This window comes from Aotus nancymaae, unplaced genomic scaffold (genome assembly GCF_030222135.1).
Source record: "Aotus nancymaae isolate 86718 unplaced genomic scaffold, 86718_ANA_hifiasm-v0.15.2.pri h1tg000017l, whole genome shotgun sequence".
NCBI classification, from domain to species: Eukaryota; Metazoa; Chordata; class Mammalia; order Primates; family Aotidae; genus Aotus; species Aotus nancymaae.
The window spans coordinates 10,858,093-10,883,806 of NW_026988429.1; the positions used below are offsets into that span (position 1 = coordinate 10,858,093).

At 37.7% G+C, this 25,714-nt stretch overlaps 1 protein-coding gene across 14 annotated transcripts in view; it reads left to right on the top strand.

Annotated features, from left to right (window-relative positions):
* Window positions 1-25,714, top strand: part of DNAH6 (dynein axonemal heavy chain 6) — a 359,634-nt gene that overhangs the window by 314,068 nt on the left and 19,852 nt on the right. For 12 of the 14 annotated variants that reach the window (XR_010343231.1, XR_010343232.1, XR_010343233.1 and 9 more), the window contains 7 exons: window positions 1,349-1,509; window positions 4,572-4,660; window positions 5,459-5,605; window positions 7,358-7,496; window positions 14,577-14,696; window positions 16,119-16,240; window positions 24,982-25,111. Coding sequence is in view for 11 of the 14 variants with exons in the window: in XM_064377854.1 (XP_064233924.1) it covers window positions 1,349-1,509; window positions 4,572-4,660; window positions 5,459-5,605; window positions 7,358-7,496; window positions 14,577-14,696; window positions 16,119-16,240; window positions 24,982-25,111 (908 nt within the window). In the remaining 3 variants the exon portion in view is untranslated. Of the gene's footprint in view, window positions 1-1,348; window positions 1,510-3,542; window positions 3,703-4,571; window positions 4,661-5,458; window positions 5,606-7,357; window positions 7,497-14,576; window positions 14,697-16,118; window positions 16,241-24,949; window positions 25,112-25,714 lie in introns of those variants that run through there. The other 2 variants (XM_064377861.1, XM_064377863.1) reach the window with 2 other exon arrangements.

Genomic DNA, 25,714 nt, shown 5'->3' on the forward strand with positions numbered 1-25,714 from the left:
AATTCCAAGTGTTCAGTTTTGTTTCTTCTTCATATAGCTATGTCATCTTTCAACTCTTGGATCATTTTACTGGCTTCTTTGGACTGGATTTCAACTTTCTCTTGGATCTCATTGAGCTTCCTTGTCATCTAGATTCTGAATTTTATGTCTGTCATTTCAGACATTTCAATCTGGTAGGATCCATTGCGATCTTTTTTTTTTTTTTTTTTTTTTTGAGACAGAATCTCACTCTGTTGCCCAGGCTAGAGTGCTAGAGTACAATGGCATGGTCTCGGCTCACTGCAACCTCCACCTCCTGAGTTCAAATGAGTCTCCTGCCTCAGCCTCCTGAGTAGGTGGGATTACAGGCACTTGCCACCATCCCCAGCTAATTTTTGTATTTCTTAAGTAGAGACGGGTTTCACCATGTTGGAAACACTGGTCTCGAACTCCGGGTGATCCACCCACCTCGGCCTCACAAAGTGCTGGGATTACAGGCGTGAGCCACTGCGCCCGGCCTGCAATTTTTCGGAGGTAAGGAAACACTCTGATTTTTTCACTCTGCTTTTTGAATTGCTAGAGTTCTTGTGCTGACTCCTAATTATCCAAAGGACTGGCATTTATCATTTTCAGGTTGCTGTCATTTCACTGAGGCTTTTTATTTTTGTATGCCTATTTTCCTTTGACGATTCTACTGTGGTGTATGTTGCATACAGTTCATTGACTGTTTCTGGGTGCTTTCAGAGGGCCAACCTTTGCACAGGTTCCTTAGTTGTAGCTAGTTTCCAGCATTGACTTTCACAGATGTTGTGTGATTAATCGATGGCATTCAAATTCAAAACTGCTTTTGCCTTTTGGGATAAGGAGAGATACTGTTTTTTGACCTGAGTGGTGGTACATGTACACATTTGCTTTGTGAGAATTCGTTGATCCATATACTAATAATATATATTTTTCTGTATATGTGTTAGGCTGTAATTTTTTTAAGTTTTTAAAAATTGATCTATTGTTCTGTTAGAAGTTAGGATAGTGATTACCTGTGGGAAGAAGGAAGAGGAAATCGTTAAGGTGGAGAGAGGCATAGGAGAAATGTCTCTGGGGTATCAACATAGTTCTCTTCTAAACCACAGTTATTGATTCGTGATCATTTGTAGAACTGTATATTCAGCTTTTATACTTTTCTCTGTGGGTCATGGTAAAAATGTTTTTAAAAACAAGAAATAAGAAAAACATATTTGGACTCCTATTGGAATGAGGATTCAAAACGTACGTATATCCTAAGCAAGAGTCTAATGTATTTACATTTCTTGATATTAGTTTCGCTTTAAAATAGCATAAGATAGTATTTTGTTTTTGCTTTTCAATTCAGGGTGCAGTCAGTTTCACTGGGGCAAGGACAAGGACCTATTGCTGAAAAAATGATCAAGGATGCAATGAAATCAGGAAACTGGGTATTTTTGCAAAACTGCCATCTTGCTGTTTCTTGGATGTTGGCAATGGAAGAGCTCATTAAAACCTTCACAGATCCAGGTGTGTTGAGCACATAGCCCTTGTATAATGATATTATTTTTAGTTAACCTTTTCTTGTTGAATTCATTCCTTATAGTAATTCATTATCGTAGGCATTGTGTTTCCCTATATTAAGAGGAGAAATTGAGATCTAGACAGTTTTAGCTAATTTACACAACCAGGATTTGAAAAAAGGCCTTCAGATGTCCAAGTTGAAGCTAGGATCCACTGGATCATTTCTGTTTCTTATTGCCTTCTATGAGAAGTCATTTGAATTTGAAATATATTACTTATTGGCATAATAGAAAGAAACAGAAAAATATACTTAGGACAAACAAAAGAAATTAAATCCTTCCCTATAAAATATGAAATGTAAAGGAACAGAGTTCAAATTACCACCAATTCCCTTAGAGTAGTGTTTTACTGTCTTTTATCCTCTGTAAGCCACATGACAACTAACCTTTACATGTGTCTCAGAGCCACACCCACCCCATGGGCGTGCCCAGCATTACTCATAGTTGCTAGCACTAGCTATTATCTTCCCACTTTCTTGCCCATTCAAGAAAGTATAATGGGCTGCAAAGAGATAAGTGGAATTAGAATCTATTCATTTTAAAGTGTTAGTATAAAAATAACCAAAACCTCGGGAACTATTTTATTGGTAAGAAATCGTGTGGGTCCCACCCTACCACTCTGCTGGGAAGCCCTGGGGGAGAACCACCAGACAAGCATATCCAGAGAGAGCCCTTTCTCTGAGGCCTTTCTTCATGCCCTGACTACAGAAAGCTTTCTGGAAAGGTGAGAGCTATGCAGATGATCTTGCAAATCACTTTACTTAGTGCTACTTGTTAAAGTGAAGAGCTGCTCCTTTACAAAGTCCCCAGTCTGCACTGGTCACTGAGCCAACTCAGGGGTTAGCAACCTTTCCCTAAAGGCCCTTCACTTCCTGGCCCCCTGCCCTCACTGACAAGCCTTCTGCAGGCTGCTTCCAACAAAAGTAAGGACATCCACCATTCAGAATTTCCACTATTTCCACTCTTTCACGGTCAAATAAGAGATGGCCTGCTTCCTGTTGAGCCTGTGGCTTATTTCTATTTAAATAATTAAAGAGAAATGACAAGGAGGTCTTCAGTACTGGTCAGAGGTCCCTGATGATTAGGAATATAATTAAGAAAAAAAATGCGAGAGAGGCATCAAAAAAGCAATTTGCTATGATGGTACTATATGAGCCTCCAGAATATGGAGATGCCTTTCAGCTTCACTATAACTAGAACAAGAGCATTTGCCCGTTCTTCAAGGAGACTGGATGGGCTAAGGAAGCCAGCTGAAGTTTTTTGTATATTTTAAGTGATTACTAAACTTAAGTGGATGGAAAAATCCTTTTCTGGTCCTTGCTATAATCATTTATAACCTAACCATTTAAGTTTTGATGTTTAACTTGAACCAGTATGAAATAAAATACGTTCAGGTAGTAAGCTGAAAATACAAACGGAAGAAAAAAATAAATAAATAAAATAAAATAAAACCTCAGGACTTGAAATCCTGTCACCTCTGTAGAGTTCTGCCCCACCACTTCCTGACTGTGCGTGTCGTATCTTTTTTCTGGGTCTGTTTCCCCAGCTGTAAAATGACTACATGATGTCATCATGAAAAGTCCTGTACTAAGATGATTTCTAAGATTCTTTTCTAGTCCAGCCCTAAAATTCTACGATGTCTATGAAAGTTAAGAATCTTGGTGCTTTTGCAATTATAAGAACAAAAGTATGGAAAAAATGCTTCTCCAAACCTGGCCTTCTTCCTTTTGTTTTTTTGGTTACCGAAATCATTGGCCCTAAGACTTTAGTTGTTGTTTGACTTCTTTGCCTAATAGTTTTTACTATGCAAGCAGTGTTAGTGTTGCTCTAGAATTTGATAGAACTAACTTTTAATTTGGGCCATTTAATATGGCTTATGAATTTAGGTTGCCAAACCAAGAAGCATGAAATCAGCTTTGATTTGCAGTCATTCATTCCATAAATAATTAAGGACCTACTGTGTACCATATACTTTTCTAGGATATGCTGGTGAAGAAAACAGCCATAGATATTTGTCCTCATAGAGTTTCCATTCTAGTTGGGGCAAGACGGGCAATGAATAAACCATATGTTAAATAAGTAACGTATATGGCATGGTGGAACATGGTTGTGCTTTGGAAAAAATAAAAAGGAGAGTAAGGTAAGGAGGATCAGAAAAATTGAGATGGGATGTGAGTAGGTGCCAGGAAGATAGCAATTTTAAATGGTTTAGTCTGAGTAGACGTCTTTGGGAAGGTGATATTTGACCAAGACATGAAGAAAGTAAGGAAGTCTGAGTGAACAGCCAGTGCAAAGGCCCTAGAGAGGGAGCCAGCCTAGCACGTTTGAGAAACAGCATAATATGTACTTAAAAAACAATGCCAAGGAAGTTGTCCTTGGATGATTCCTGTGTCTTCCTGTGATGGAAGCAATGATTTTTCCAACTTTACTTTGGCTTTTTGAACCTACAGTGGAGCTCATTCTTTCTTGGGTCCTCTGTCCATAGCTCAGAAAGTAAGTGCATTGACTTAACGTGCTAATGCCACGCATGGAATAGCTCCATATCCTTGCTCCCTTGTTTCCTTTGCAAATTTTCTACTGAGGGGAGAAATCTCTTCTCAGTAGGGCTTTTTGGCCATTTTCATGCAACTTGTGTTAAACTGAACGGTCAAAAAATCCTCATGAGAATACATACCTGGGCGATAACTGCCCTCTTTTTCAAATGAAAGTGTTTCCCATTTCAAAGATAAGGCCCTTAATAGTTCAGCAAGTATTAAAAATTAATATGTCTCTAATTTATTTACCCAAATGTGCCTGCTTCTAAACTGCCAACCCTTCCTACCATGAAGTTTCTAAAACAACGTATCTTACTCCCATTTTAAAACAGTTTACAATATACTTGAAAGAGATTAACTAGGTCTTTAAACAAAGCTTATAGCATTTTTTCCTTCTCTAGGATAATTATTTCTTAAAGAAAAGTGCTACTACCAACTAAACATTTTTCTTTTGTTTTATCTTTGTTTTAAACAGGTAGTGCTATCAAGGACACTTTTCGACTTTTTTTAAGCTCCATGCCTAGTAATACATTTCCTGTTACAGTTCTTCAAAATTCTGTTAAGGTAATTTATGCATATGGTTGGAACAATGTGAAATGGTTGGTTTCAGAATATACACCTAGTGCCTCCAGGGAGACCAGAGCCTGCGCAGATGCATGTGGAGGTCTGTGTGGCCAGGGTGTGGAAGTGAGGTCAGTAACCTTTCACCTATAGCAAGCAGGGAAACGATTTCCCAACCCAGCCTTGCATATTCTAGTCCTATTGGTCGTTCAACTCTTCCAGCTCTCACCCTCACAAGAAAATGTTAAGGGTACAGAGTGATGAGAAAGGAACTCCTTCCAGAGTTAAGGGAATGTTTCAGCATCTGAGAGACAGGAGGCCTACAAGCCATACTAGTGTGGCTGCTGGATTTTAATGCCAGAAGTTTATGATCTGTGGCAAGCCTCTGCATATGAGGAACAAGAGGTACTTCTTCCCTCCCTGCCCCATATCATAGGACATCAGGGGACAAACTATGGGACAATGCCCTATGTCGGGATCATGCAAAATTCAATAAGGAAACCCTAAGCATGCTTTCTGGCCTAGGTTTAGAAAAAATGGACACCAAATGGAAGTGTCTGAGGTTCTTGTTCATGTGGTTCAACCACTGTTGGCCTGAGAACCCTGCCATTGCCTATTCTTCCTGTACTGTGCCTGAGCAAGATTCAAAGCAGGTTTGAACATGCCAGGAGTGGTCCCCACCTCTTCATGAACATCAGCTATCTACATCCTCTCAATGGCTTCAGTCTATGTGTGTTATTCAGAAATAATGCAAATCTACACAATCACTCTCTCTGCCATGTATATTCTATCTAAATCCAGGTGACCAATGAGCCTCCAAAAGGCTTACGTGCAAATATCAGACGAGCATTTACTGAAATGACACCTTCGTTTTTTGAAGAAAATATACTTGGAAAAAAATGGAGACAAATAATATTTGGCATTTGTTTCTTCCATGCAATTATTCAGGTACACTCAACTCTGCTTTTTAATAGCAACAAAGAAGTGTATTATGAAATAAATAGTAAGAATTAAGTAAAAGCATGTAAATGTCATTGCCAAATGCTGAAGGCCCCATTCTGTGTCTGAACTCAAGTTGTTTTAATTCAACCTTCAATCTCTATACTCCCCTTGCCTCAGTATTTCACAGATTCAGCTCTCACCTCTCATCTGATCTGCCTACAGAATACCATCACTTGGATGAGTGCAGCAGGTTCAATTCAATTCAACAAGCTCAAAATAGATTTCCTCAGCTCTGCCTCCTGCCCAAAATCTGCTTCCCCTCCAAACTCTACTAAAATCAGTGGTCCCATTCTCTCAATCACCTACAATCAGAACTTAGAGATTGCTTTTATTCTTCCTCTTTGTACATACATATTTTATCAGTCATCAAGTCCTTCTTTGTTTTCTTACAATAGCTTTACTCTCACTTGTTCTTTTGAATGAGGTTATCTCCCTTAACGGCCTCTTTCTCCAATATGACTGAAGCCCCAAGTTCCCTGAAAAATTACCTTCAACTCAGAACCACTGTCTCCTTTCCTCTGTTCAAATGTCACTGCTTGGTCTGGTATTCATCCTGTAACCTTGTACTTGAATTCTAACTCTCCAAATACATATTTTAGATGGCATATTTATTATATTAGCTTCCTGGTTTTCAAACATGTGTGGTCTACAGAGAATGAATGAATGAATGAATGAATGAATCAGACTGGGCACAGTGGCTCATGCTTGTAATCCCAACACTTTGGGAGACCAACGTGGGCAGATCGCTTGAGCCTAGGAGTTCAAGACCAGTCTGGGCAATGTAGCGAAACCCCGTCTCTACAAGTAATTTTTTAAAAATAGCTAGGCATGGTGGCACATGCCTATAGTCCCAGCTACTCAGGAGGCTGAAGTGGGAGGATTGCTTGAGGCTGGGAGGTCAAGGCTGAATGAGCAGTGTTCATGCCACTGCACTCCAGCCTGGGTGACAGATCAAGACTCTGTCTCAAAAAAAAAAAAAGAAAAAGAAAAAAGAAAAGATGCCAAAGATATAAGATAAATAGGTTGAAAGATCTTAGGGGAAGTCTGACAGGCTGGGATCAGGAGTTCTGGGTGTGAGGCCCTTGTTCTGCTAACAAAAGCAGCTGAGATGAGGAGGTAATTTAAGCTTTAGGAAAATTTTGAGATCAAGAGCAGGGAACTTGGAACCAATCCTCTGGCACAGTTATCAATTTCAAATTTAAGAAATGCAGGTAGGATAGGGAGATGACAAAGGAAGTTGGGGGAGGATTTAATGATAGTGTGTCATGAAACAAGGAATATGATTCTGTGTGTAGCATAACTAAAAAACCATGGACAGACTCCTTAAAACAGTAGGGAATAGCTCTCTCCACCAGATGGATAGATTATATCAGTATTTTTATGCCAAAAGACTATAGGTGAAATTTTTTTTCCTCCTTTGATGAGAAAATGCTTTAAAAAATGTTCTTTTAACAGGTCTATCACATTTCTAGTAATAGCAAATTTTCTTTTAGAAATATGAGGAGGAGCCAATATTGAAGGAAGAAGTACTTCCTCTCTTTGGTGAAAGCCTAGCTGAAGTTGAGCTACATGATTTTTACTGATTTTGTAGAGTAGGGATGCCCAATTTCAATGGAAACTTCTTCTTAGGTTTCAACATTTTACACAAAATTAATATTATCAAATTTTATTTCAGACCATTTTCATTTTTCATTCTAGGAGAGAAAGAAGTTTGGCCCCCTTGGTTGGAATATCTGCTATGAATTTAATGACAGTGACAGGGAATGTGCTTTACTGAACCTCAACCTCTATTGTAAAGAAGGAAAAATTCCCTGGGATGCACTGATTTACATTACTGGTGAGTACATCCTTGCAGCCAGGGCTTCCAGCTGTGTTCCACAAAGTTGTTGTTTATGCCCACCTGGCCCTTACACAGATGGGATGTCCTCCCCCAGTGTTTAATGGTGGTGATGATGACTTTTGATGTTCCCTGTGTGAAGATAAGATTGTGAAAAGAACATGTAAGGACATCATGAGAATATTCACACATAGAAAATGGGACAGATGCTTTCTCAAGTAGTAATAGGAAAAATCATGCTTGCTACATGCCAAGCACTATTTTAAGCACTTCCCAAGAATCAGCAGATTTAATCCTCATAACAATCTTATAATATGAGGATTATTATTATCACCGTTACACATGAGAAAACTAAGGCACACCATTTACAAAGTGCTGGGGCCAAGATTTGAACCCAGGCAGTATAGCCTCCAGAGTCCATGATCTTAAATTCAAAAGAACCTAAGCATTAATTAACTGGTAGAGACCTATTAATTCAGATATACCTGTGAAAAAGGAAAAATCTTTCAGAAATTAAAGTTTTGGTAAATATTAACTGTGACTACATAGGGATCTTGTTGCCAAAAATAGAACCCATTTGGACCATGTTGGCTCAAGTAGTAAGGAAGAGGATATTTGTACCGGGAAGTGGGGGAAGGAGGAGCTCTGAACAGGGACAGAAAGGAAATGGATGATTTTCATTGGCAAGTAAGGGAAATGAAGAACAGCAGAAGGATATCAGCTAATCTAGAACCAAAAAGGCAAAATGCAACGTTAAAACATATTTGAGATGGAGGCAGCAAAATAACAGTAAAAATAGATTAGGACCATTCCCCAGAGTGGACCAATGGGGAAAGGCTTGGAATTTGGGAGGTTACTTTATACTCCTGCCCCAAGCCATCCCAATGAGGCCAAAATTGCTTTACACAGTGGTAAGGTAGGCAAAATTGTTCTCTGGTATCCTCTGCTTACCCTGAATTTTCCTGTTTCTTATTTTCCTTTTCTTTCTCCCTCTCCTACAACCCTCAATGTTTCAGGTTACCTCAGTCTCTACTGCTATGAAAGTAATTGGGGAGGTAAAAAGTAATTTGCCAGACCAATCTATAGATTTAATGCAATCCCTATGTAACAGAAGACTGTTACACCCAGAGCATCTGGCATGTTGCAGAAATTGATAAGCTGATTATGAAAATCTGAAGGACCTCAAGTGGCAAAAACAATCTTAAAAAAAAAGAATGAAGTCAAAAGAGTTATGTTTCCCAATTTCAAAACTCACTACAAAGTTATAACAAGTCATTGTGGCACTGGCATAAGAATAGATGTAGATTTTGACTTGGCAGTGGTGGTGATAGCTCTATCACATTTCTTGTTTCTGGCATGAAGGGAGCAGAGCATTTATCGGGTCAATTTATTTTTATGTGGCACCCATCCACTGTTCCCTCCAGGCCAGCACCTAGTCTTGGTCAGAAGAGTCTCAGAACGGTCAAACAATTGTGCTGAAGAAAACAAGAAATCTCAGCAACAAATATCCCAAGTACTTCTGTAAATAAGACTGATTTTATGGGAAAATTTAAAAAGGTGTTCCAGTTTTTAAAATTTTGGATCTTCAATCTGTGTTGAAAATTCTGTTTCTGGATCTAGTCTGAGGCACTAAGAAGAATAAGACATCAATTTGCAATGAGACCCTGTCAGTGCAACATCAATTCTGCTAAAATTGAAGCAGAAAAAGTGTCAAATTTATGGTGAATCTTGTGTGGTAGAATGGTGAAATATTGATACTTTACAAAAACTTTATAGGGACAATGCCCCAAATAAATCAGTAGCAGTTTATAAATGGATAACTAGTTTTAAGAAGGGCCAAGACAGTGTTGAAGATGAAGTTCACAGCAGCAGGCCATCCACATTAATTTGCAAAGAAAAAATTAAGCTTGTTCATGCCCTCACTGAAGAGCACCAGCAATTAACAGCAGAAACAACAGCCAACACCATAGATATCTCAATAGGTTCATTTGACACAATTTCAACTAAAATTAAAGTTGAGCAAACTTTCCACTCAATAGGTGCCAAAACTCTTAAAACCAGATCAGAGGCAGACAAGAGCAAAGCTCTCAATGGAAATTGAAACAAGTGCAGTCAAGATCCTGAAGCATTTCTTTGAAGAATTATAATAGGAGATGGAACATGACTTTACCAGTACAATCCTGAAAACAAAGCACAATCAAAGCAATGGCTACCAAGGGATGGAAGTGGTCTAGTCAAAGCAAAAGCAGACTAGTCAAGAACAAAGCTCATGGCAACAGTTTTTTGGAATGCTCAAGGCATTTTGCTTCTTGACTTTCTGGAGAGCCAAAGAATGATAACATCTGCTTATTATGAGAGTGTTTTGAAAAAGTTAGCCAAAGCTTTAACAGAAAAATTCCTAAGAACATTCACCAGAGAGTCCTTCTCTACTCCAACAATGCTATGCAGGCCTCTCATCAAACTAGAACACTTTCACAAGAGTTTTTATGGGAAATTATTAGATATTCACCTTACAGACCTAATTTGGCTCCCTCTGACTTCTGTGTTTCCTAATATTAGAATTTCGTTAAAGAGCACCCATTTTTCTTTGGTTAAGGTAGAAAAAAAAGACTGCAGTGACATGGTTAAACTCCCAGGACCATCAGTTCTTTAGGGATGGACTGAATGACTGGTTTCATTGCTTACAAAAAATATCTTGAATTGATGGAGCTTGTGTTGAGAAATAACATCTATATTTTTTTAAAAAAAGAATAAACTTACAAATCAATTGAATAGAATTGAGAATATCCAAAAGTGACCCTTATATTTATGACCACTGATTTTCAACAAAGGTGACAAGATAATTCAATAGGGGAAGGATAGTCTTTTCAACACATGATGCTGGGGCAATTGGGTGTCCTTCTACAAAAGGATAAATTTGGACCCTTATCTTATACCATACACAAAAATTAATTCAAAATGGGTGACAGACCTACAATTAATAGATAAAGGTAAATCTCTTAGAAGAAAGCTTTGGAGTAAATTGTGACTTGGGGTTAGTCATTGACTTCCAAGACATGACACAAAAAAAGAAAATACATTGGACTTCATCAACATCTAAAACTTCAACATGTCAACACACACCATCAAGAAAGTGAAAAGGCAAGACACAGACTGAGAGAAAATATTTGCAAATCATACATGTGATAAGGGACTTGTATCCAAAGTATATAAAAATCTCTTACAACTCAATAATAATAAGAAAAATAACTCAATATTAAAATGGTTGAAGATTTGATTTGAATAGACATTTCACCAAAGAAGATGCACAAATGCCCAGTAAGCACATGCGAAGACACTCAATTTGTCATGAGGGAAATGAAAGTTAAATCTCTAATTAAATGCCACTTCACACCTACTAGAATGACTATAATTTTAAAAAGACAATAACAAATACTGGTGAACATATAGAAAAATTGGAACCCTCATATGCTTCTGGTGGCAATGTAAAATTGTCCTGCTGCTTTGAAAAAAAAAATTTAAATAGAGTTGCCATATGACTTAGCAATTCTACTCATAAATAAATACTTAGGAAAAATTAAAACATATATCCTCACAAAAACGTGTGCACAAATGTTCATAACAGCTTTGTTCATAATGTCCAAAAATGTCCATTAACTGGTGAATGGCTAAGTAAAATATGGCATATCCATAAATAGAATCTTATTTCACCATAAAAAGGAATAAAGTACTGATACATACAACAACATAAATAAACCTCAAAAACATTATGCTAAGTAAAAGAAGTCAGACACAAAAGACCACAAGTACAATTCTATTTATATGAAATTTCCAGATAAGTCAAATCTATAGGGATGGAAAGTAGTTCAGGGGTTGCATAGGACAAGGAGTAGACATGGGGAGTGACAGCAAATGAGCACAATATTTCTTTTGATGGGGAAATGGAAATGTTCTAAAATTAGATTGTAATGATGACTGGACAACTCTATAAATTTTAAAAAATAATAAATTATATATATGTAATATATATAAGAATAGATATATATTCAATATATATTCTTTTACATATATCTGTTTTATGTGCATTTTGTTATGTTTTTAATTATATCTCATTGAAACTGTTTTTAAAAAAAGATAGGAGTGAAAAGACAATGCTTTATGCAGGTGGCAATACTTGCTACTGGTGAGTTTTTTAGGCATTTGTTTATGGATTAATTCAGAAAATACTGATTAGTACTATTACGATAGATGCTGGATATCAAAGATGACATAGTCTCTGCCTACCAAAAGCTGATGGAGATAATGAATCACTCATAGTAGCCAATATATGGAAACAACCCAAATGCCCATCAACATATAAATGGATAAAGAAAGTATAGTAATTACATACAATGGAATACTATTTATCCTTAAAAAAGAAAGAAATCCTACCATTTGTGACAGCATGGATGGACCTAATAGACATTATGCTATATGCTAAGTGAAATAAGCTAGTCACAGAAAGACAAATACTGCGTGATTCCTCTTATATGAAGCATCTGTAATCATCAAAAGTCTAGAAGTGGACAAGAGAATGGTGGCTATCACAGGATAGAGGGAGGAGGAAAATGGGGAGTTGTTGTTCAATTAGTATAAAATTAGAGTTACACAAGATGAGTAAGTTATGGAGATCTGTTGTACAATATAGCATTTACAGTTAATCATAAGGTATTTTGTACTTTAAAATTTGTCAAGAGGGTAGATTTCATGTTAAGTATTCTAACCACAATAAACAGTGGAGGGCATGAAGAAATTGTTGGAGGTGATGGATATGTTTGCCATATGGATTGTGGAGATAGCAACATAAGTATATACATATGTCAAAACTCACCAAATTGTATACATGAATTATGTGCAGTTTTTTGAATACCAATTATACCTCAATAAAGGTGTGGGGGTTAGGGGAGGCCAACAGTGTGTGGGACATGGCACTACTAGAGAAATAGTTAGTAGCTCCAAAAGAGGAGGTGTGTTTGGAGGGCAGTTGTGTCTTCGACAACACTAAAAAGATAAGCTGCGGGCAAATCTTGAAAGACCTACGTGTCTTGCTAATAAATTTTGCTCTAACTTACAAACACTGGTTAGCAATTATGGTCTTTTAGACTAGGAGAGGTGCAACAATTCACAAAGCTGTAATAAAAGCAAAATGAGGGATTGAACATGGAGGTATGTCAATACCAGTGGAGAAACTAGACAGGAGAGAATAAACAGAGAAATACTTAGGAGGCTTTAAATACTGGAAGGTATTTGGGATTGGAGGAGGACCTTCAGATTTTGTAGTGTAGGTTGCAGCAATACATACATCCAGGAGTGGTATTAGGGGTGGATCTGAGCTCAAAGTTGACAAAGACAAAGTCAAACCTCAGGCCTCTCCAGTTTTTATTGAACCATCCCTGACCCAGCCCACAGGGATGGGAAAAGAAGAAAAGGGGGAAGCCCCTATGTTGGGTTCTGCAGTGGGACCCATAGGAACCATGATGCTGGGGCCAGACCAGGCAGTAGCATAGATGGTTAACGCCACACACAGACACCAGTACACGTGCATGCATACAACCATGGTCCCTCTTCTGAGAAGACCAAAGCCAGAAGACTCCTTCTTGAAAGTGAGCTGTGAGTCATCTACCCTGAGTCAAAATGACAGAGTTCCTTGTTTACTCAGTGTGACCCAAGAAATAGGATAAAGTCAAATCTGGATGGAGAAGCACAAAATCTGTTGATTTGTAAGGAAAACATTTCTGTACTGCTTGTCAAAATGCAGATACTTTAGTTGGAAACTTATTTTAGAATAATATATGTTAAGACACCCTTCTTTCCCTGACATCATCATGCAATTAGAGACACTAGAGCTTTATGTTCCAGTGACAAGGACCCAAGAGGAGCTTCAAGTTAGGCCCATATTAGATGGACCCATGACAGAGATTTAACCCAATTTTGTCTTCCAAGATTTCCCAGAGGGTCACTGAAGAATATTCTCAGGAAGGTACAGAACATCTTTTTACCTCTTGGAATTGCTAATACAAGGATTCAGCAACTTAACCATCAGCCCTGGTACCTACTTCCCCTCCCTTCTCCCTTAGTGGCTAATCTAGCAAGACTGACGAGAGGTACTCCAACAGGAGAGGGAAGACAGGCATCCCTACAGGATGTGCACATAAGGACATTGCAGTCTTGGAAGAAATAAATTATTGTGATTCCAAAGACTGAAATAACTTTCTCCCAACCAATCATCTCAGCTTGAAAGAGAAAGGAAAAATTATTTTTTCTTCCTGACATGATGGAAGAAATAGAGATGAGAATGGATCGACAGTTGGAGGATTCAGAAGTTGACAGTGTTGGTATCACAGGTGAAATCCTTCCAGGAACACAACAGTGGTGAATGGTGAATTGTAGCAATGGATCTAGAATATTAAAGAAATTATATCAGCAACAGATTCCAGTGTGCTTCCTTGCTACACATAATTTTGGAATGACAGTGGAGTGCATGGAAAGTAGCTTCTCTTTGGAAAGAGAGATGGGATACCAACCAGTTATAATTCCTTATAATTACTATGAAGCGAGTTTTCCCTTTCATTTTGAATCTATCTTTCCTTTTAACTTTGATAGCAGTAATTTATAAGGAATGTATAGAGCTTGAATGCCTTGCTACTAGATTCCATTTTACTCATTGGCTCCAAAAGAAGCACTGTTTGATGGAAAGTGTGTATGTTTTAGAATATTGCAATCAATGATAAGATTTAAAATCAATATTTCAAAGCAAAATAACAAAAAGAAAAAAGAAATAGGTAAATAGAGTGCAGTGGCTTTAGTTTCTGAAAACTAAAACAGCAAAATAATAAGGGTAGCATACATATAGTAGGTTTTTTCTATTTTTCAAAAATTGACATATTATCTTTGATGGGGTGGTGGAAGGAAATTCTGATGTGTGCGTTCCATTTTCAGTACCAAATAAATGTATATATAAACATTACAATTTAAAAATTAGGTATGCCTATCAATTTTTTAAAAAACAGTAATAATTTCAAAATACAAATTCCTTTTCAGGTGAAATTATTTACGGTGGTAGAGTCACAGACACCTGGGATCAAAGATGCCTTCGTACTATCTTGAAAAGATTTTTTTCTCCTGAAACATTAGAAGAAGATTATAAATACTCTGAATCAGGTGAATGACTTTTCAGTATTACAGAAAAGGACTTTCCCAAGAAGCCGTTGAGAGCATCTCTCAGTTTTCCATCCAATGGCTGTCTGTGTCTGGTCTCCACAACCCTGCTCTGGCCACACCCTATCCCATGCTTGATCACCTTCAGAGCGAGTTTGATAGTAGTCACAGAGATACATAGTGTGTGGTAACTACTTTCAGTTATTTGATTTTAAAATTTATTGCATTGTGTCTAAATGTGTTTTCAATGTTATATTCTAGTATATTTTGAATATAATCAAATAAAACATTCAGACATGGTGGCACATGTCTATGGTCCCAGATACTCAGGAGGCTGAGGTGGGAGAATCACTTGAGCTCAGGAATTCAATTCCAGCCTGGGCAACATTAAAAGACCCAGTCTCTAAATAATAATAAATATTATGATTATTATTATATAAAAGTATTTTTTAAAATAAGGAAAACAAAATATCTATTACAGTAAGTTGAGTAAAAACCAGATCTGTGAGTCGGTGATAGCTCATTGTGAGTCAGACAGCAAACAGATTAATTGTCCTGAGTGTTGATCCCCTTGGAAGGAGCAACTTGATTAGTACAAGTTCATAAAAGCTCCTACCACTGAGCATCAGTCAAAGCTGATAAGATTCAACTGTAGGCTAGGCATGGTGGCTCATGCTTGTAATCCCAGCATTTTGGGAGGCCAAGGCAGGTGGATCACCTGAGGTCAGCAGTTTGAGACCAGCCTGGCCAAGATGGTAAAACCCCATCTCTTCTAAAAATACAAAAATTAGCTGGTGTAGTGGCCTGTAATCCCAGCTATTCGGGAGGCTGGGGCAGGAGAATCACTTCAACCTGGGAGACAGAGGTTGCAGTGAGCCAAGATCATGCCATTGCATTGCACTCCAGCTGCGCGACAAGCAAACTGTGTCTCAAAAAAAAAAAAAAAAGATTCAACTGTTTTTCCTGCAATCACTATAGATAGTTGAATAACCCTAGAATTCAATGTTTGGCAAATGTAGCTTTTGGCTTGGGGAATTGGAGAGGGCTGTTGTTGTTTATCAAACAAACATGAAAGCAATCTCTAACACAAGCATAAATTTAAGCCCTTGATAAGTTACACCTTTCAACATAAATGTGGAGACCTTCATAAGATACCCCTTTCAGCAGCATATCCCTGGATTCTCAGCATCTTTAAATGCTCTGGAGAAGGCATCTGAAAAGTTAGGACAGTAATCAGATTCTCAAGGCCTGAAGAAAAGGTAGCAAAACTAGACACAGCAATGAAAACTTAGGAAAAACAATCCCCCTTTCTAAATGAGGCAGCTGATTGCAAACACCATCTGCACCGTGCAAAGAAGAATCAAACTCGGCAGTACAAAGCCAGTCTATTTAAGACATATTTGTCTTCTGTGTTTTTAATAACAGGCATCTATTTTGCACCCATGGCTGACAGCCTGCAAGAGTTTCAGGACTACATTGAAAATCTGCCTTTGATTGATGACCCAGAAATTTTTGGAATGCATGAAAATGCCAATCTAGTCTTCCAGGTATGTGGCCTTTCCTCTTAAAATACATATTAATGTTGTGTATATAAACTCGAAACATCAATAATCACATCTACTCACTCTGGTAATTATGATCTTCCTAAATAAACAAATAAAATAATTGTTTCACCTTGATTTCAACATTTGGTTCCAATTTAGTCTGGTCCCTCTGGATCCTTCACAGAATCCTAAGACCATCATGCATTTTCCCTGTCACTGGCAAAGCCCCTCCATCTCCAGGCCTTCTGCCTAGTTCATCCATAATCTACCTAATCACAGTCCAACAATTACATGAGGATTTCAATAATAATATAACTGTCTTTCTTTGCCCTTCTTCCACCAGGCTGGGCACATTTGTGTCATATTACACAAAGGTTTGTGGATCCATACATGATTCAATTATAAAAGTACGGTGACAAATGTCCAAAGCAGGTAAATTAAAACACTGTTTATTAAAAGCATGGTCACAGTACCACATCATAACCCAGAGCAAACTGGGTTGTTTTACTCCTCTACGTAAGAACTTGTGAGGATGCACCATTACCTAAGGGTAGTCTCTCTTCAGCATGCACTCAAGGCTCTCCTATGACCTAGGCCTGCTTGGGGTCACCAGGCACCAGAACCAGCCCCTGGACTTGGACTGGACCTAAAGAAGAAGTCAGTGAAGAAACCCCAGGGCACCACATTCCTGCCATGGACTGCTGAGACCCTATCACAGGAGTTCCCATGACCCCCACACACCTTTGGACTGGCAAGCAGAACTGCCCAAAGAATAAGCAGAGGCACAGTTTGAACCTACACAGAGCCTAGAAGGCTTGGCTATGCTGTGCAGCTGTAAGGTAACATGACCACAGACACTCATCCCCCAAGGCTCTCCATGTTACACTGAGTGGCTGTAGCTCCTGCTGTCTGCCAGGCCAGGAAAGAGCAGGGCCTGGGCGTGCTCATGCCTCAAGACAGACCCCACCACCATTGCTACAGGCCCTAATCCATGCACCTCTTTGCCTATTGGTCCCTCTCAAGACCACCTGTGAGGTTGCTCCTGCAGGAGAGTGCCCACAGCACAGCCTCCACAGCCCTGCCTGAGTGTTTTATTGGCAACCCAGGAGTAGTTTACCACCTCCATCACAGCCAGTGCTTGACACCTAGAGGCCAAAGGAAAAATGCGCAATTTTTCCCAACTCCCCAGGACACAAGCACACCACCCAGGATATCAAGTTGATATCTGTGGCCTGAGCTCAAGTAGGGGAGAAGCCCCACTGTCAGAACACAAAGAAGAGTATGACACAGATTTGTGTGCCAGCATGAGAGATGGTCACCCCTCCTTTTTCAAGACTGGACCAAGATAGGCATGGCCTAACAGCCTCCACTTCTCCCTTATGAAGTTTCATGGCCCACAATGCCTGAGCTGGCTTAGTGATCTGGACACAAATGGCTTGGGACAAGCCTAGCTGGTTGGTCCTGCTATCTGGGCAGAGACTGGAGGGAGACCCACAAGGTCAGGGAGCATGAGCTGGGCAGGTCCCACAGCCATCCACTGGGTTGAGACCTAGGCAGTTGATGCCATATTGGTTGTACACCAGCAGTGCCACTACCCTGTCCAGGGAGCCTCCACCTTTGAACCACTGCATCACCAAACCGCCTGCAGAAATACTCCACAACTCACTCTAACTTTGGCAAGCACAGGAGACAGGCAGTTACCTAAGGAGTAAAGGGTCATCTAGAGACTTAGTCTTTGGTGCAAACCACCCCTAGGAAAGGAGGGAGCGCACTCCATCAAAGCCCCACTTGGGACAAAGTAAATAGGGGTGTGATGCCAGCCACTGAAAGGGACACCACCAAGGCCTAGGAATGGACTTAAAGAGGGACCATCTCTCATTTTCCACCCTCCCCTGCCTTCCCATTGGAGCTCTCCCTGTTGGAGCCTGGTAAGTGTGTATACTGCAGTAAGCTGCTTCTCTGTGATTCTCCATTGGACCCAACCCTGCTGAAGGTAACTGTGAGCTGGAAGAGCATGCTTTTTGCACTTCTCTGGTGCCTCCACCCCCACTGAGGGCTATTGTGGCTAAGAGCCTATGTACTGGCTCTTTTAAGCACCATTTACTGGACTACAGCCTGAATTACAATACCAAACAAAAATAACATTGCTACAGGCAATGCCTCTCGAACACACTGCATGAACCTATATGTAACCAAAGAATCCATATAGACCGTTGGCCCTCTGAAAGCATCCAGAAACAAAGCCAACTGATTGTGCATAACATATACCACAGTCATACCCTCCAGGAAAAAAAAGAATAAAAAGTCAAACTCCATCCAAACAACAGTGAATTAAAAAAAAAAAAAGCATCAGCTCCTTCAGATGAGAAGGAATCAGCACAAGAACTTCAGCACCACAATAGAAACAACACCACAACAGAAACAAAACCTTACATATCAATATTAACCTGAATATAAATGACCTAAACATTCTACTTAAAAGACATAAAATGGCAAATTGGATTAAAAAAACAAGACCCATCTTTCTGCTGTCTTCAAGAGACCCATCTCATATGTAATGACAACTATAGGCTCAAAGTAAAGAGATGGAAAAAGATCTATCATGGAAATAAAATGAAAAAGATCAGAGGATGCTATTCTTGCATCAGAAAAATCAGACTGTAAACTAACGACAGTAAAAAAGGACAAAGAGGGCATGATATAATGATAAAGAGTTCAATTCAAGAAGATTTAATGATCCTAACTATATATGCTCCCAACATTGGAACATCCAGACTTATAATTACTTCTACCTAAGGAAAGACTTCTACAGCCACACAATAACCAGAGGGACAGAGGGTAGGGGAACTTCAACACTCCACTGACAACATCAGACAGATCATCAAGGAAAAAAACTAACAAAGAAATTCTGGACTTAAATTCAATCCTTGACTAATTGGACCTAATAGACATCTACAGAATATTCCACCAATAACCACAGAATATACATTCTTCTCATCTGCACCCAAAACATACTCTAATATTGACCACATGCTTGGTCATAAGGCAAGTCTCAACAAATTTAAAAAATTAAAATCATACCAAGTGTCTTCTCAGAACACAGTGGAATATAATTAGAAATCAATACCAAGAGGAACTCTCAAAACCACACAAATACATGGAAACTAAACAACATGCTCCTGAATGACTTTTGAGTAAACAAAGAAATCAAGGCAAAAATCTAAAAATTCTTTGAAACAAGTGAAAATACAGACAAGATACCAAAGCTCTGAGATGCAACAAAAACAGTGTTATGAGGAAAGTTTATGAAGCTAACTACCTGCATCAAGAAGATATTAATAGAAAGATCTCAAATTAACAACCTAATGTTGCACCCAAAGGAATTAGAAAAACAAGAACAAACTAAACTAAAGCTTACAGAAGAAAAGAAATAACTAAAATCAGAACAGAACTAAATGAAATTGGAACCAAAAAGAAAAAAGCATACAAAGGTCGACAACAACAAAAGTTAGCTCATTGGAAAGTTAAAAAAGATTGATAAACTGTTAGCTAGATTAACAAAGAAAAAAAGACACAAATAAGCACAATTAGAAATGACAATGTGACCTAATAACTGCTCCCACAAAAACATAAAAGATCCTCAGAGACTACTACAAATATGTTTATGTGCACAAACTAGAAAACCTAAAGGAAATGAATAAACTCTTGGAAATACACAGCCTCCCAAGATTGAACCAGAAAGAAATAGAAACCCTAAACAGATCAATAATAAGTTACAAAATTGAATCAGCAATTTAAAAAAACCTACCAATCAAAACAAGTTTTGGACCAGATGAATTCACAGACAAATTCTATCAGATGTACAAAGAAGAGCTAGTACCAATCCTTTGGAAATTATTCCAAAAAATCAAAAAGGAGGGATTCCTCCCTAACTTATTCTATGAAATCAAAGACACAACCAAAAGAGAAAACTACAAGCCAATAACCCTGATGAACATAAACTCAAAAATCCTCAACAAAATACTGGGAAATCTAATCCAATAGCACGCCAAAAGGATAATCCACCACAATCAAGTGGGCTTTATTCTTGGGATGCAAGGATGGTTCAACATACAAATCAATAAATGTAATTCATTGCATAAACAGAATTTAAAACAAAACCATATGATTATGTCAATCAGTGCCAAAAAAAGCATTCAATAAAATCCAACATTCTTTAATGATAAAAGCCCTCAACAAACTAGGCATCAAAGAAACATACCACAAAGTAATAAGATCCATCTATGACAAGCCCATAGCCAATATCATACTTCACAGAAAAAACTGGAGGCATTTTCTCTGAGAACTGGAACAAGACAAGGATTTTCACTCTTACCACTCCTATTGAACATATTAATAGTAATCGAAGTCCTAGCCAGAGTAATCAGGCAAGAGAAAGAAATAAAATGCATCCAGATAGGAAAAGAGGAAGTCAAATTCTCTCTCTTCACTGACAATATGGTTCTGTGCACAGAAAATCCTAAAGATTCTGCCAAAGGACTATCAGACCTAATAAACTCCTTCAGTAAAGTTACAGGATGATACAAAATCAGTGTACAAAAATCGGTAGCATTTCTATACATCAAAAATGTTTAAGCTGAGGACCAAATCAAAAACACAATGCCATTCACAATTGCCATAAGAAAAATAAAATGCCTAAGAATACATCTAACTAAGGAGGTGAAACATCTCTACAAGAATTACAGAACACTGCTGAAAGAAATCATGGATGACACAAACAAATGTAGAAACATTTCATGCTCATGGATTGGAAGAATTTATATCATAAAAATGCCCATATTGCCCAAAGCAATCACACATTTTAATCTATTCCTGTCAAACTACCAACATCATTTTTCACAGAATTAGAAAAGAACATTCTAAAATTCAGGAAACCAAAAAAGAACTTGAATTATCAAAGCAATTCTAAGAAAAAAGAACAAAGCCAGAGGTATTATATAAGACTACAGTATCCAAAACAGCATGGTACGGGTACAAAAAATAGACTCGTAGACCAATGGAATAGAGAACACAGAAATAAAGTTACATACCTACAAACCAATTGATCTTCAACAAAGTTGACAAAAATAAACAATGGGAAAGGACACTCTATTCAATAAGTGGTGCTAAGCAAACTGGCTAACCATATACAGAAGAATAAAACTCAACTCCTACCTCTCATCATATACAAAAATTAACTCAAGATGAATTAAAGAATTAAATGTGACACCTCAAACTATTAAAATCCTAGAAGAAAACCTAGGGAATACCAGGACATTGGCCTAGGCAAAGAATTTATGGCTAAGACCTCAAAAGCAAATGCAACAAAAACAAAAATTGATAATTGTGACCTAATTAAAATGAAGAGCTTCTGCCTAGCAAAAGAAACTATCAAGAGATGGGAAAATATATGTGCAAAGTATGCATCTGACAAAAAGACTAATATCCAAAATCTATAAGGAACTTAAAGAAACCAACAAGCAAAAAACAACCCCATTAAAAGGGGGCAAAGGACATGAACAGACACTTCTCAAAAAAAAAAGACATACAAGCAGCCAACAAACATGAAAAAATGCTCAACATCACTAATCATCAGAGAAATGCAAATCAAAACCACAATGAGATACCATCTCACACCAGTCAGAATGGCAATTATTAAAAAGTCAAAAAATTACATATTGGTAAAGGTTATAGAAAAAACAGAATGCTTATGCGCTGTTGGTGGGATTGTAAATTAGTTCAGCCCCTGTGAAAAGCAATTTGGAGATTTCTCAAAAAAACTGAAAATATAAGTAACATTCAACCCAGCAATCCCATACTGGGTATAGACCCAAAGGAAAATTAACCATTCTACCAAAAAAACACATGCACTCATATGTTCACAGCTCTATTCACAATCTCAAAGACATAGGATCATAGGATCAACATAGGTGTCCATCAACAGTGGAATGGACAAAGAAAATGTGGAGCATGTGCACCATGGAATACTACACAGCCACAAAAAATCATGTCCTTTGCAGCAAATTGATGCAGCTGGAGGCCATTATCCGAAGTGAATTAATGCAGAAACAAAACCAAATACTGCATGTTCTCACTTATAAGTGGACACTAAACGCTAGGTACACATGGACATAATGATGGGAACAATAGACACTGGGGACTCCAAAAGCGGGGAAAAAGGAAGGAAGAAAAGATTTGAAAAACAACCTATTAGGTACTATGTTCACTATTTGGGGAAGTTGAATAGAAGCCCAAACCTCAGCACCATGCAATACATCCATGTGACAAACCTGCACATGTACCCTCCGAATCTAAAATTTTTTAAAAAAAATTACAAGTGGCAAATCAAAACATTTCTAAACAAAAAAAAAACAGAAAAAATTAATTTTTCATATTATAGAATCATCTAATAAATTAATAATATAAAATGCTAAAAATCAAAAATTTGCAAAAACATTATGCATAATTTATAAACAAGTAATATAGATGGTCAATGAATATATTTTTTAAGATCTTGAAGAATTTAAATTTAAGAATTTAATTTTTAAGACTTTAAATCTTAAAAAATATGTGGCCAGGCACATTGACTGGGTGAAAAATGTGGCCAGGCACAGTGGCTCACACCTGTAATCCCAGCACTTTGGGAGGCTGAGGCCAGCGAATTATGAGGTCAGGAGTCAAGACCAACCTGGCCAGTATGGTGAAACCCCGTCTCTACTAAAAATACAAAAATTAGCCGGGCATGGTGGTGCACACTATGGTCCAAGTTACTCGGGAGGCTGAGGCAGAAGAATCTCTTGAACCCAGGAGACGGAGGTTGCAGTGAGCCAAGATTTTGCCACTGCACTCCAGCCTGGGTAACAGAGAGAGATTCCATCACCAAAAAAAAAAAAGTGCAAAAAATGAGAAACTATTTTTTATCTATTAAATTGCAAATATTTGTTTAAGTAATAACATTAATCTTGCAAAGACACAAAAAGACAGGTTTTATGATACACTATTGTTGGAAATATAAATTGATACAATGTTTTTAGAAATTAATATGGTAATACCCAGTTTTAAAATATTGCCTCTACGTATCATTTAAAGAATTTCAAAAATGGTGGATGAAATTCATACATACATAGTCTATCCCTGAAGTCTAATAAGATCAGCTGGGCACAGTGGCTGACGCTTGTAATCCCAGCACTTTGAGAGGCCAAAGCAGGTGTGTCACTTGAGGCCAGGAGTTCAAGTCCAGCCTGGCCAACATGGTGAAACCCTGTCTCTACTAAAAATATAAAAATTAGCCAGGCATGGCGGCACGTGCCTGTAATCCCAGCTACTCAGGAGGATGAGGCAAAAGAATTGCTTGAGCCTGGGAAGTGGAGGTTGCAGTGAGCCAAGATCATGCCACTACACTCCAGCCTGGGCAACAGAGTGAGACTCCATCTCAAAAAGAAAAAAAAAAAAGTCTAATAAAATTTTAAAAACTAGAAATTTCCCAAAAATAGATAAATAACTCATATTAATTATAGTTCATTCATACCATAAGTAGTATCACGTTGTGACTTAAATTATCACATAGTCACTTAAAGCATAGTTCATGAGGATTTTTCTGTGCTATGAGAAGACTTATAATATTGAAAATGAATTAATATTACATAAATTGATTAACTCAATTTCCTATAATAGACCATATTTTTATTTTAAAAAAAAAGTTAGATGACCCGAAACTGTGTTCTCATTATTTTTTTCTCACTTTCATAATTTCTTTTAACTGATTAGCTTAAAATGTTTAACCATTCTTTATTATAGTAAAATATATATGAGAAAATATACATTTTAATCATTTTTAAGTGTACAGTTCAGCAGCATTAGGTACATTTATTTATTTATTTTTGTTTTCTTTCCTTTTGAAATAGTGTCTCCCTCTGTCGCCCAGGCTAGAGTGCAGTAGTGAGATCATAGTTCACCTCAACTTCTAACTCCTGGGCTCAAGCTATCCCCCATTCAGCCTCCCACCACAGGTGCACACCACCACACCCAGCTAATTTTTGTTGTGTGTGTGTAGGAACAGAGTCTTACTGTGTTGCCCACGCTGGTCTCAAACTCTTGGGCTAAAGCAATCCCTCTTGGGCTAAAAGCAATCCTCCTGCCTTGACCACCCAAAGCGTTGGGATTACAGGCATAAACCACTGGGCCCAGCCCATTAAACACATTGTTGTTCAATAAAAAAAATTTTAGTGTCAGTAACAACTAGGTACTAGGCATTTCCAATGACCACATTTTACCAACTCTACCTTCAAGATAGAAAATAAAATTTCCTTAAGCCAGTCACAAAAACACAAATACTACATGATTTAGCTTTTATGGAGTTATCTAAAATAGTGAAATTCATAGAATTAAATAGTGGAATGGTAGTTACCAGGGGCTGGGGAGACAGGGAAATGGGAGGGACTAATCAACAGGTATAAACTTGCAATCAAGCAAGATCGATCAGCACTAGAGATCTTTTGTGCAACATTGTACATATAGTCAACGATAATGTCTTGCACACTTAACATTTGTTAAGAGGGTAGATAGGTTAATTGTTCTTACCACAATAAAATAAAGTGAAAATAAATATTATTGTTTTAGAGAAATGCCTTTACTTCTGTAAGTAATTATATGTGTTGCAAATTTTTTTTTGAGAATTTCAGTCTTTTCTCTTACTGCCATTACAGTACAAAGAGACCAACACTTTAATCAACACCATACTTGAGGTTCAGCCAAGGTCATCTACTGGTGGAGAGGGAAAAAGCAATGACGAAATTGTTCAAGAACTTGTTGCTTCTGTCCAAACCAGAGTTCCAGGTAATAAATAATTTTAGGAATCTGTATGTAATGGAAATTTTCGGAATAAACTCAGAGAACTGAGTGATAAACAGGTATCTAAACCTGTTTATTATGTAGGCTTTTTTTTTTTTTTTTTTTTTTTTTTTTTTTTTTTTTTTACCTAAAGAGCTCTTTTGACATGGAGCTCTTCATTTATAGACTAGAAGCTTATAGCAGCTCAACATCCCAACTCCCAGAAGCATTAGGAGGAAACTGGTTTCCAGCTCAACGCAACTTTAACAAGACTTTCCTGAGCTTCCCTTGGTTTCATTATTCTAATGTCTCTAGACCTGTGCTGTGCAAGAAAATAGCCACTAGCCACATGTGGCTACCTAAATTTAAATTTAATTTAAAATTCATTTCCTCATTTGTACCAGTCACATTTCAAGTGCTATCATATTGAACAGTACAGATAGAGAACACTTCCATCATCTTTAAAAGTTCTACTAGACAGTTCTGCTCTAGAATCCATTTAATTTTTTTCTCTATTTAGAAGAAATGGCTAAAATTACTTTCACCTTGTTTTCTGATAAGTGAAAGAATCTTCCTGAATGATCACAAGAGATCTATTTTAAGATTTTT